At 34.4% G+C, this 14,238-nt stretch overlaps 1 protein-coding gene across 2 annotated transcripts in view; it reads left to right on the top strand.

Moving 5' to 3' along the window:
• Positions 1–586: 586 nt before the first annotated feature.
• The window catches only part of PDE7B (phosphodiesterase 7B), a 333,453-nt gene continuing 319,801 nt past the window's right edge, over positions 587–14,238 (top strand). The window contains exons 1-2 of one of the 2 annotated variants that reach the window (XM_066373165.1): positions 587–680; positions 891–1,005. In XM_066373165.1, the coding sequence (XP_066229262.1) occupies positions 985–1,005 (21 nt within the window). In that variant the 5' untranslated portion in view covers positions 587–680; positions 891–984. Of the gene's footprint in view, positions 1,006–14,238 lie in introns of both variants that reach the window. The other variant, XM_066373164.1, reaches the window with a different exon arrangement.

The following is a 14,238-nucleotide window of genomic DNA, read 5'->3' as shown; positions in this document are numbered from 1 at the left end:
TGGGGAGGGTGCAGGAGGGATCTCCCTAGCATGAATAATCCTGATGCTTCACCACAGAAACCGGAGGAGGGACAGACAAGCAGGGATCAGCAGCAGCATAAATATGATTTCTATTTTCACCGCACATAATATTGTTCATCGGCTCATTTGCGCAATTCTGCCTCCGTGGCTTATAAAGATTAAGGAACAACTCCTTTTTAGGTAAGGGTAAAAATCAATTAGTTCAGAAATAAGCAACAGCTGTGAAGTGGGCATTTATACATACACTCACATTTGGGGAAAAAAATATAAATCTTGCTGCTATTGTTTGGCTCAGGGGTTTTTGTCTTTTTTTGTTGTTGTTTTTGATACACCTCATTACAAGGTGTTTTAAATTTTTAAAATGTGTTCCTAAATATAGAAAATGTTTCTCGGGTTCTCTCTTGAGAGTGGGGTGCCCAGGCTAACCACAGGCACACACACATTCTTCCCATAGTACAGTACTTTAAAATTAATAGCACATGCAGAGGAAAAACTAAACCCTTTGACGTCACTCTTGAAATGAGGAAACATAAACAGAAAGGCTCCACTCCAGTAAGCTGCCAGAGTTGAAGCCGATTGGTCTCTGCCTTTCCTTGCCTGTGGCAACTGACAGCACCTCCCAGCCTAGCAGGCCGGCTGCCTGCTCCCCCAGCCAGTCGGTGGGTCTGGGCACTGCAGCAGGCTCGGCTCTGTCCCAGCACTGGTCTGGGAGAAGTGTCCTCACTCGGAGAGAATCTCTCCTTCCACCTTCCTTTTCTCTCGATCTCTCTGTGTGCTTGACGTGTTTCTTCTTCTTTTTTTTCTTTCTTTCTTTCCTTTCTTTTTTTTTTTTTTTTTTTACTTAATTATATTCCTAATCCTGGATGAAGTTGCTGGATCCTGCAGCACAAGTCTTCATGAACAAGCAGCACCGCTCAGAGATTTCACGGCATTCAAAGGTCACAGAACTGCCACTATGGTTAAATGTCTTGTTTAATGGTTGAGGTAGGTACAACAAATTTAAGCGGCACGCTCATTTTTCTTGAGAGAACAGAATCACAGAGAGATGGCAGGAGTTTTATTTAAAAGGAACCTGTACATAGATATAATTTTTTTGCTCTGTGATTGTTACTACAGCAATCAGCTTTTGAATTTCCTTCCTTTTTCTAGGCGAACTGACTAAACATTATCACTTACCCTGAATTAACTGTTTCATTTCAACCAGCCTCATGAGAGACTCAGGCATTTTCTCTGTACTTTGAGTCCCCACTGAAGAGAGCTGCTTTCTTTTCTTTTCTTTTCTTTTTTAATGAATGCAAAATTTCTTTCCAATGTAAATCTTTGAGTTGGGTCATTTTTCCTTTTGGTGGGACAGGACTGGAAAATATCGGTAAAGAGATTAGTGGAGGCTGCTGAACCAGGAAAAAAAAAATCAGTGTTTTCCTTGAGTTTGTCATGTTGGTTGATAGCAGACTTACAGATGAAAAATTTAGTAGGAAGAGAGGAAAAAACTGGTAATGAGACTGAAAGTAGAAAAGATCTATACAAGGTGTGTCAGAAAGATGAATTCTTGAGGAAAATGCACTTCACCACCTTGTTGCATTTTAAAAAAATGTTCTGGATGTCTAAGTCAATAGGATAGATGCAGGCACAGAGTTACATGATCAATGATTTAGATCTTATTATTTAGAAAGGGAAATATAAACTTCTTTATTAGCACTGCAAATTTGCTGATTATCTTTTTTTTTTTTTTTTTTTTTTTAGAAAATAACAATAGTTAAATAGTTACAGTGAGATATTTAATTAGGGACTTAAGTGATTGAGCCTGGGGACTAATGAATCATCTATAGATTTATGGGCTGCGTCCAGACTGAGTATTAAAATGTTGGAGTAAATCTCTGCACCGGAAGGCAGGCATATGCATTCATATACAGTAAGCACACTAAATGCTGCAGGAAGCAGGGCAGTGAGACACAGGGCTAATCTTGTTTTCAACGGCACATTATTATTATGTGTTGAGGCGGACCCCTGCCAAAAGTATTCCTCTCCATAGTCAATTTTTGTAAAAGTAATTCAAGTAATATATGGTTAACATGGATTTCCTTATTACGCTTCTCAAAGTTATGCAACAGCAAGTAAGACAGGATTATGTAGAACCATTACTCTGTTTCCAAAATTTCTCATTTGATTTTTTTTTAAGGTTTCTATTCTCTATATTGAGGAGTAGTAATTTAAAAAAAACTGGGTCATGTTAGCACTAATATTCAGCAAGGTATCAGATGCATAGGGCGTTTCAAAGGGTTAACAAAATTAACTGCATAAAACTGTAAAATACCAAATTAAGAATTGCAAAAATATTAGCTCTGAAATGCAGAGGATGTGCTGTGAATGGACAATTGCTCTTCTGCAGCGCCTAGTGGGAAAACAAGGACTTTGTGTGTTGCAAATGCCTAACTGCAGCTCCTCCATTTCCTCTGCTTTATCTTTTATTACTGGCTGGTGAAACAAAGATGGGTGTCAGTAGTTAAGTCTTGAATGACATTTTCTCTAATTAAATGAAGTTGCTTTTTGTCTCAAGTAGAAGAAGCCCAGAGTTGCAATTCCAAAGCCTGTATCCTCTTTACAAAGATTTTTACCTGACACTGTAAGCTGTCCCATTTCAGAGTGTACTGACTCAGTTGAGCAACATGAGAAAAAAATTAGTGGTGATTATAGGTCAACAAATTAGCTGAGAAAAACTCTTTTTTGAATTAAGTTACTTAGGGCAAGGGTAAAAAATTCAAGCTGTATCAGGAACAGACATCAATTTAGGGAAAATAATTATACCAGTACATCTTTTAATGCCTTAAATGGTGTTCAGCACAAAGCTAGCCACTGTCAATTCTCAATAAACATCTAGTTAAAATGTTTGCTGGGAATTTACTACCCTTCATATATTGTAAATTATTGAAATGATTTTCAAATATGGCATTTTCAACTGTCTTTGAAAAATGCTTTTTGTTTTAGTCCAACCTAAAATATAATCTAGAAATCAACACATCAATGGCACAGAGGAGGACATTCCCAATGTTGACTTGTGTTATTTTCAGCCAAAAGACATCTTACTCCAAACTGATGCAAAAGTATAATGATCAAGTTTTCTCAAAGTGGAAATGTAGCGTCTGAAGAATGCCTCTGCCTAGTAATTAATCTTCCATGATCTGATTTGTTCTTAGCCCAGCTCAAATCACAGGGGGAGCTGCTTGTTGATTCATAGAATATGGTGTTAGAAGAAATTTATTAAATGGTAAATTAATTCCAAGCAAGACTGAAAGGACTTTATTACATCAGAGACTACTGTCAGAATTAAGAATCAGGGTGGACTTCAGAACAGCTAAATGTAAAAGCTAATAGGTATTCTAAGTGATTCAACTCACAATGAATTTTGAGGAATAACTTATTAGGAGACCCTCAATGTACAGAAATTCTTTTCCAAAGAATCCACTCCCCTAGGACTTAGCTCGTCTATCCCAAAGAAGTCTATAGTCAAGAAGGAATCCCTCTTCCAGGAGAATAGTGATGAGACTTTCTCTCTCAGTGCCTCCCCATGGTGGTATCCCCATCTCACCTGTCAATGCACTTGAGTTCTTCCATCATTCAAAGGGAGCATGGGGGTCAGCACCAATAACTTCTACAAGCATTCAAGGAGGCTTTGGCAACATGCTGACTTTGATTCTTGAGATGTTGTGTACTTGGTAAATTAGCATTCTTTAAGTGCTTGATATAGAAATTTGGGGGAGAGAAGGAAAAAATAAGGATGAGAAACCCAAACTAACTGACTGAATATCTACTATGAACTCAGTATTATTAGAGATTTAAATACAGAGAGAGAAAAGTGTCAAAATTCTACTGTATCTTCAAGTCATTTATACTGTCCCAAGAATCATGTAGAATGGCATGGAGCACACTAAAAAGGGTAGGTGACAGGGAACAAGGTGGGCATTCTCATTCAGGCTATAACTAATTGGGGGACTGAGCCACTTGCTTACTTTTGACCTCAGTTTCATCACCTGTAAAAGAAACAGGTTGCATTGGGTTATTTCCAACAATCTTCTTATATAGCATTCTTACTTTTAATTTGTAGTTTTTGAAAAATTTCATGTATAAATAAATGTGAAAGTGTCAAACCTTTATTCAAAAAACATTACTGCATGTTCTCAGCATGTTGAGTGCTATGCCTATTGAGGTGAAATGAATAAAATAGAGGGGTAAACAATGATTTGTGATTTCAGGAGACTTATATTCTGGCTAAACGTATAAACAAATGGTAGGGTCAGTGCAGAGAAATGGAGGAAGAAAGAAGAATTTGGGAGGGAGGTGGTGACAAAGGAAAAAATGAAGCATAAAAGACCACTTTATACAAATTAAAATTCAAGAAAAATAAAATTTTTATCTATATATTTATTTCTATTATTGTGATCTTTAATATAATCAGTTAAAGGCATTGTTCTTCTTTGTTATTATTTCAATATTCTTGAAATAATATTATTTGTAATGATGTCCTTGATAAATACAATGTTAAAGAGAGCAAAAGGTTTCTCAGTGATTAAGATATTGCACAGCCTGGCATGGTGCATTAAATCACTGTGTTGGTGTTGCCGCCACCATCACTTGAACTTGAAACCACTAGGAGTTGTAGAAAACAGGCGCCCTTCAAGAACTTTTGACAGCAGCCCCGAATGCCAGCAACCATTGGGTACGAGCTAGGAAGGTTCACAAGCTGTGATGGGTCTGAACGTTGATGCAGTGCAGTGTCCTTGGATATAATATTCAAGGTCAGGGACCCTCACGTGGTGGCTTAGAGCCTTCAGAGATGGCCTTGTGAATTAAGGCAAATTTCTTAAACTTTGGAACCCTCAGGTCCCTCATCTTTAGCATCAATACTGTTCTAAGATGCCTTTCCGTTTCTAATTTCTGTGCTTTACCCTTGCAAGACTAATGTTGACATATTAGCTTTGTCCTTTTTATTCCTGCCGCCCCTCCCATCCTTTATGTCCACACTTTCCTATAGAGTTTACCTTTACTTAGCTGTTCACATTTACATAATTTAACCTCCAAAATACTCTCATTTCCAAAAAAACAAAACAAAACAAAAAACAAAGTAAGGCTCTGGGTTTTGGGGAATTTCTCCCCAGAACAGTTGTTCCTCACCGAAGGTTACCTATTCTTGCCTCATTTCTCTCCTGTGAGGCTGATGTGCTTCTCCAGGGCGGGGCGCTTTCTTCAGGCAGTAAAGGGACATGCTCTGTGTTCCTTCTTCCTGAGGACTTGAGTGTTACACAGTGTCTTCTTCTTCCTAAGTGCCAGTCACTGTCCTAGATTTCCTCAACTTCAATTCTGGTGTCTTTAGAGAATAATTAAAAACGTGTTGATAGGAATCCTCAAAAGAAAAAAATTTCAGTCCATTTGTCATCCATTGAGAATCTGCTCTGAGAGCCTAGCCCAGTGGAACAGAGTTGCTGCCTTGTCCTAGTGGTGGGGTTGTATGCAGTTCAGTGACCTAAATCCAGACATTGGTGGGTTCCTACCTAGGCCAGAGTGTTTCTGCTGGTATCTCCCCTGGATGAGGCTTTACATGGAACAGCTCATTCATGGCGTATAGAGTACATGATTTGTATTTTTGGTTAAACTTAAAAATAATATAACAGAACACACACAGAAGTCAATTAAGCAATGTGTAATTCTTAATATGCTAATGTATAAATACCCCAATATTTGAAAAGTTAAATTCTTTCTTGGGTGCTTTATGCACTCATTTGCACATAGAATAGAAGTATGAAAATAATAGCCTCAGGCAATATACCACTAAAGAAGTTTGTAATCCATTTATCCTTCCTTTCTTCTTTCTTTCCTTCCTTCCTGCTTGCCTTTCTTCCTTCTTTCCTCTCTCCATTTTTTTTCTCTCTCTCTCTCTCTTTTTCATATATAAGGAGAAGATGAAAAGATTTAAGAAAGATAATGGGATTTTGATGGAGTTTCCTTTTGTGAAATTGGGAGTAATGTTTTAAGTTTTCCCTCTCTAGAGGTTGGTGAATTTGCATAAATTTTTTTTATTGAAAGTCCTGCTCAAATCGTATTCTTAGTCATATCCTTTTTTATATATACATAAATTTTTATTAATTTTAATGGGGTGAGTAATATCCTTTTTGTTTTACATTGTTGTAATTGATTTATAAATAAGAAATACATGAACTACCATTTCTACACGATGAAAATCATCTTGACCTGCCTGCTACTTCAGATCCAGAAAATAAGATTCTGTTGACAAAAGGAATTTATGCATGACTTAAATATACTGAAGGGTGAGTGGTAGAGGTGGAGTCTAGGGTTAGGTGTGGCGGGTGTCTCCATGGGTCCAGGTGTAGACATGAGGAGGTTAACATACCTGAATGGGTCAAAATTTGATATCTAAAAGATCCCAAATGTTTAATGTTTTGCATACTGTTTGACCCTAGTAAATTTTAGTCTTAAGAACATATCAAATTATGTTTATTTTTGCACTGTTTATAATATCAAAAATCAGAAACTACCTGAACCCAATAATAGGTGAATTATTGAATATATTATTTTATCTACACAATATACCACCATACAGTTATTTAGAAAAATTATAGATATACATGCGCAAATCTGAAATGATTTTCAAGATGTATTAAGTGAAAAAAAAAACCAGCAGTAACATTTGTATAGCAGCATATACACATTCACACACACTGAGAAAATGTCTGGAAATTCAAATAAAAACTTTACCTTTGGGCAGAGAACTTTGAGTATGAGATGGGAAAAGACTTTCTTTCAACAATATGTATATATATACTTTAGAATTTTTTAACTCTTCTCCCATGAAATCATTACATATACAAAGGAGAAAATGACTGATATTTATTTATTATTGTGTAATATTTAAAGTTGAGAGAAAAATTAGAAAGTAAAAGAAGGAAGAGTTCTATTTTGGATTGAGTGCATTTGCTTCTCCCTTCAATCCAACTGAAATTTTCACCTTTCATGTGCCTCGGACATGGTTAGGGAGCATAGCTTGACCTGGACAGAAGAGCCCTGGAAGGGAGGAGATGGACAGCCCATCACTCCGGCTTGCGTAACATTGGGCCAGTCATCGCTCGGTACACCGGTTTCCTAATGTACAAAATGAGGGGCTCAGTAAAGGTCAAAGTTCTTTAGAGTTATGGTATGTGTCCAAGAAAACTTCAGGTCTGTTGCATGCCCAACTAATAGTTGGGATCTTTCCTACAAACTGAATGTACACACCTTACTGGTTTGAACATTTTAACTAAATTTACTGTTTAAGAACTAGTTAGTTTGGTTGGATTTTTAAAATTAATTAAAGATGCAAAATTTTAAATTATCTGAATAGTGTGCAGGAGAACTACACTTTTTAGACTTTCAAGATTAATATGTTCTATACTTTAAGTTATTCACAAAACAGTAAGAAACACTACTTGGATCAAGATGTGTAGTTGTGTGGTAATAGCAGCAACCGATGCTTCAGTCTGAATATGATTTGTACATTTCTTGGTTTTCCAGGAGGGAAAAATAAAAGACTTTCATTTCCCCTTCTCATTATGCCCCTTGCCAGCTGTATCCAGTCAGATGAAAGAACTCAGTCATTCACAAAAGTGTAGACGCATTTTCATAAAAGGAGATGCTGCAGTAATACAGAGGTCTGAAGAATGCCTCGATTTAGAAAAGGTCATTACATTTTAGAAAAAAAGTGTTTTCCATGTGATTGAAATGTAGCATTTTTCCATGTCTTTGCTGCTAGTCTTCTTTTCTTTTAATTTTTATTTTTATTTATTCATTTTTTAGAAGGAGAGAGAGAGGGGGAGAGAGAGAGACAGAGAGAGAGAAGGGGGGAGGAGCTGGAAGCATCAACTCCCATATGTGCCTTGACCAGGCAAGCCCAGGGTTTCGAACCGGCGACCTCAGCATTTCCAGGTCGACACTTTATCCACTGTGCCACCACAGGTCAGGCTGCCACTAGTCTTCTTGCTTCCTCAGTTAAGTGAAAACTCTTTCCAATTTGGTTTTTAGTTTGGAAAATGTATTAGTCCTTTTAGTTATCTAGCAATTTTTATTTTCTAGTTTTCTAGATCTTTATTATTGTGTTTGGAGTAAAGAATAATCTTTCAATTAAAACAAAAAACAGATAAGAACCTCGGTGTTAGAAGTTTTGAATGACCAGACCTAACATTCTAAACTTTTCTTTATAAATTTCTTTTAATTATTAAAAAATGATTAGTCATTTACAAGTGATAGTGATAAGATGGCTTATAAATAAAATAATTTATAAACATTGTTCTCTTTTTCATTAATATGTAGCCCTCTGGTGCCCATGTGTGGTGCATAAGAGAGAGACTGAGAGCCAGGTTCCTCTTAGACCTGAAGACAAATGTATATAAAAGCTTTTTATGTGGCATTCATGTAAAAAAAATCAGCGAGTTCTAGAACATAGCCTATGTAAAATGTCTCTTATGATGCAAATCAAATGCATTATTGAATTAAATGACCACAATTCTATATAATTTTTTTAAGTTCAGTTTATATATTTTACATAGAGAAAGAGAAGGAAAAACAGGAAGAAAATAAAGAGGCTCAAACAGTTTTCAAGGAGTACTGCACTTGTACGCTAAAGCCCTGCGTTCAAGTTCCAGAGGCTGGTTTTACGAAGAGTAATCGTTTCGCCCAGTTCTGTAGTACTTTTTACTTTCAGGTCTTTAAAATGTACACTTCAAGTGAAGTACCTTTCCTTTCTGAATTTCTGGGATTTACTGACTGCACAGATGGATTTGTTTTCAGATGTAATTACTTAGTGCATAACACAAATGGCAAGTCACATCATTCTCGAACATTAGGAAAGGATAAGTTATGCCCATTGAAATGGCAAGGAAATTGAGATTTGTAGATGTTACAGTCAGTAGAATTGGCATTCAACCCCAGCTTTTTTACATTTTTATTGTTTTTATATGTTTAATAAACATTATGTTTAGACTTTATCTTTACTCTAAACATGAGTTAGAAAAATACATTTTCAATTATTTATCGAAAATATAAAAATACCTGTTTCCAAATGTTAATTTACTTGATATGTATACACAGGAGGTTCCAATAGATAGAGGAACAACAATTCTTTCCTTGTAAATGCATTTACAATGGATGAATCTGAAATTTGAAACTTACGTGTTGCTCTGAGAGGCAGTGTGATGGTGAACAGGGCAGAACCGGCTACTTTTGTTGTGGCTCACTCATCAGCTCTGTGATCCTGAGCAAGTGACTTGATCCTTCTGGGCCTCACTCAGTTACAAGATGATGATGCTGGTAGTATCTGTCTCATTAGTCTGTTGAGAAGATCAAATGAGTTTTATTGTGAAGTGCTTAGAACTGTGTATGGAAGATAGGAAGCACAGGATGTGTACCAACTGGTAATAATTTAATCAAGTTAATTAAATTATTTCATAGAGTTATAACTATTTTGTGTATCATGCTGCTGTGTGCTTTAAACATTTAAGAAAACCAGTTTTTAATTTATTCTTAAGTTTCTATGTTAAACTATAGCGCACATACAGAAAATTCCCCACATAGAATGGTTCACTTATAGTAAGTGAACCTCTATGTAGCCATTACCCAAGCCAAGAAATAGAACATGATTACATTACTGCCACCTCTGAAATCCCATCATGCCTCCTCTATTTTTTAACTATTATATCATGAGACTCATTAAGTTGTTGCACGTGGCTGGATTTTGATTATTTTTATTATTATATCATGTTTACTTTAAATGTGCAACAATTAGTTCACCCTTTCTACTGTGGAAAAACATTTGGATTGCATTTAGTTTTTAATCTTATGAATAACGCTGGCCTGAGTATTCTTGTACCTGTCATTTTGTACACGTGTATGTATATTTTTGTTGGGGGTATAACTTGGAATAAGTTGCTGGGTCACAGGGAATGTTTATGTTCCACTTTAGTAAAAAATTCAAAATTGCTTAAAGTGGTTATAATAATTTACACTCTACTAACAATGTATGATAGTTCACTTCCTCAGTAACCTTACACATTAGCATTACTGGTAGGTGTGTAGTGATAACTTATTGCAGTTTTAATTTGCATTATCTTCTTTACTAATGAGTTTGAGCACTTTTTCACATGTATATAGACCATGTAAATATCCTCTTTGTCAAGTATCTAATCAAGTCATTTATATATTAATTTATGAAATGTTTTATATGTTATGCTACATTTGATTGCTATATATAGTACACATATTTTCCTGGTAAATCTATTTTCTTCTTCAGAATTGTTTTCATCATTCTTGATTCTCTACATTACCATATAAATTTTAGAATTAACTTAAGATTTCCTTCTATAAAACAAACACCCTTTTGATACAAATTTGGGAAGATTGACATCTTTCCTGGGTCTTCCAATTCATGAACATGGCATAACTATTTATTTAGGTCTTTGTTAATTTCTATCAGTAATATCTTCTAGCTTGCTTTGTGGTCATCTTACCCATTTCTTGCTAGATATTTTACTAAGCATTTAGTATTTTGATGCTATTCTATGTGGTGTCTTTTCGATTTCAATTTTAAGTTTTTGTTACTGATACATAGCAAAACAATTAATTGTATATTGATTTGTTGTGGCAACCTTGTTAAAATCACTTATGAATTCTAATACTTTGTAGAATCTTTTGATTTCTTTATGGGTAATCATGCTATCCAAGAATATTGGCAATTTATCTATCTTCTTTTTCAACATTGATAACTATCTTATTGTACTGGTTAAGATTATTAGTACATATTTGAAAAGGTAACAATGGGTAACACTGTATTTTTTCAGTCTTGGAAAGAAAGCTTCAACATTCTACCATACAGTATGATATTCTCTGTAATATTTGGAAGTTTCCTTTTATTCCTAATTTGCTAAGAATTTTTATAATGAGTAAATATTTATCATATGTTCATTCTGATGTCTGTCATGGCTTTTCTCTATTATTCTATTGTGATGGTGATTTCTTTAAAATGTCTAATCAAACTTGAAATCCTGACTAATCCCAACTTAGTCATGGTATGCTTTTTGTAAAAGAATTTATTTATTACCTTATTTCTGGATTGCAGGTAATTTTAGAATTTTGAAGTTATGTTGATGAAAAAGATTAGTATAAAATTATCTTTTCTGTTAACAACTTTATCAGGGTTTCACTTCGGGGGAATTTATATAAATCCACATTTTTTTTCTTAAATATTTGTTAAAAATTGTAAACAAATTCATCTGGTTCTGGAATATTTAGTGGGCAAGTTTTTAGTTACAGTTTTATTTCTACTAATTTTTATGGGCTATTCACATTTTCTAGTTTTATTTTTAATTTTGGTAAGTTGTGTATTTCTAGGTCTTATCTATTTTATTTAGATGTAATGATTTTGTCCTTAATACGTTGTTTTGTTATTGGTCTCACTTTTAATTCTTGCTATTAGTTTATTGTGCCATTTCAGTTTTTATTTTTAAATAGTTTTCCCAAGAGGGCTTTCAATTTTATTAGATATTTTAAATAAATAACTTTTGACTTAAATCTTCTTTATTTATGCACACTTATTATCTATTTTTATTACCAGGTAATTTCAGTTCTTTATTGCCTCTTTCTGCTTTCTTAAGGGTTATTTGCTGAGTTATTTTCTATATTGAAAAGGTTTTATTTTCTCATATTTTAATATTTCTACCCTTGTTATTTACCTCTGGCCTCTTTGTTTTTCATTTTGGACATGTTTTTTTTTTATTTTATTTTTCTAATTCTTTCTTCAGCTGTAACTAAGCTATTATTTTTAATGAGTTCTTAATGTGAAAGTGGAAACCCCTGTCTTGTTCTTGATCTTAAGGAAAATGCATTTAGTTTTGTCCATTAAGTATGATGTTGGCTGTGGGTTTGTCATGTACAGCCTTTATTACCTTGAGCATATTTCTTCTATACCCACTTTGCTGAGAGTTTTTTTTTAACATAAATGATGCCAAAAAGCTTTTTCTGTATCTATTGATATGATCATATGATTTTTATTTTTCATTTAGTTTTAGTGGTGTATAATGTCAACTGATTTGTGGATGTTGTACCAATCTTGCATCTCAGGAATAAGGTCAGCTTGATTATGATGTATGATTTTTTTAATATATTACTGGTTTGGTTTGTTAATATTTTGTTGAGGATTTTGGTGTCTTTGTTTATCAGGGTATTGTCCTATAATTTTCTTTCTTTGTAGTGTCTTTATATGGTTGTGGAATCAGGATAATGCTATCTTTATAAAATGAGCTTGGGAGTCTCCCTCCTCTTGAATATTTTGGAGTTGTTTGAGAAGGACGGGTGTTAGTTCTTTCAATATTTGGTAAAATTTACCCATGAAGCCATCTATTCCAAGTCTTTTTTCTTGGTAGTTTATTTATTAATGCTTCAATTTCATTGGTTTTAATTATCTGTTTAGATTTTCTGCTTCTTCTTGATTCAGTTGTGGGAGAGTGTATGTTTCTCAAAATTTATCCATTTTTGTCCAGATTGTCCAATTTTTGAGCATACATATGTTCTTAATATTTCTTACAATTCTTTGTATTTCTGTGGTACAGTTGTTACTTCTTTTATTTCTGACTTTGTTTATTTGGGTCTTTTTTCTTTTTTTCTTGATGACTTTTAAAGGTTTGTAAATCATATTTATCTTTTTAAAGAACCAGCTCTTTGTGTCATTCTTTTTATATATATATATTTGTTTAGACTCTATTTCATTTATTTCTGCTCTAATTTTTCTTATTTCCTTTCTTCTACTTACTTTAGGCTTTGTTTGTTGTTGTTTCAAGTTCCTTTAAGTGTAAAGTTAGATCATTCATTTGAGATTTTTCTTGTTTCTTGAGGTAGGTCTGTAATGCTATAAGTTTCTCTCTTAAGACTTCTTTTGCTGTGTCTCATAGATTTGGAGTTGTGTTCTCATTTTCATTTGTCTCATGGTATCTTATGATTTCTTCTGTGATCTTATTGCTAACCATTCATTGTTTAGTAGCATGTTATTTGGGCTCCATGTGTTTGTATGTTTTTCAATTTATTTCTTGTGACATCTGATTACTTTTGATGGAGCACTGGATATAATATTAATACATAAAGAAATATGCAGATAACTTGAGATCTAGTGTGATACTGTCTTTCTGCGGATAAGTTTTACTTTTACTTCTGCCAAGTTACCAGAGGTAATAATAATCCTGATTGTCTCAGTCTGATTTTGTCAACACAAAATGTGAATATATATGATGTGCTTAAAACAGTGTCTAGCACATAAGAAACACTATACAACTCTTGTTTTCTTTCATTGTTTTTCTTTAAGGGATGTGGAAAGAGAAAAGGCAAGAAAGCATTAAGAATTACATATATGGAATTAAAAGCCTCCAGTATACACCAAAAGTAAATTCTCAATTGCTTTTCATTTTATTGTCTTTTATATCTGTAATAAACTAAAAATGGGAAGTTGTATTTATCAGAATCATGTACTAAGTAGATAATAAGTTTGTTTTCTCCTTCAGCTCTCACTATGGCTATTATAACCATTATGTACAATTAAAAAAATAATTACTATGTCATCAGTGTAATTATTTATTTTATAATTATAATTTGCCAGTAGTACTTTGACAAACAATAATAATGTTGGAGAATGCTAATGTCATAAAGAGATCTTGGGTCAAAGAATTAGTTTTAATAAACAAATTTTTATTTTTACCTCCTATTTCCAAACAAGGGTACCTACTAAAATATGTAATTTAATTCTTGATTTATAGTTTTTATGTATGGAAGCTAATGTTGCTTTATATAGTACCTAATATATATTAGCTACAATGAGCTATTAGCAACTTTTTTCATTCTTTCACATGGCTTCACATTTTACAGTCTCATAAAAGCAAAGCTAATGGTCTCTGAATAAAAATGGGAGTCTCTGGGCCCTGGCCGGTTGGCTCCGCGGTAGAGCGTCGGCCTGGCGTGCGGGGGACCCGGGTTTGATTCCCGGCCAGGGCACATAGGAGAAGCGCCCATTTGCTTCTCCACCCCCACCTCCTCCTTCCTCTCTGTCTCTCTCTTCCCCTCCCGCAGCCAAGGCTCCATTGGAGCAAAGATGGCCCGGGCGCTGGGCATGGCTCCTTGGCCTTTGCCCCAGGCGCT

This window comes from Saccopteryx leptura, chromosome 3 (genome assembly GCF_036850995.1).
Source record: "Saccopteryx leptura isolate mSacLep1 chromosome 3, mSacLep1_pri_phased_curated, whole genome shotgun sequence".
NCBI lineage: Eukaryota > Metazoa > Chordata > Mammalia > Chiroptera > Emballonuridae > Saccopteryx > Saccopteryx leptura.
Note: the sequence above shows the minus strand (reverse complement) of the source record. Positions and strands in the feature narration are given on the sequence as shown.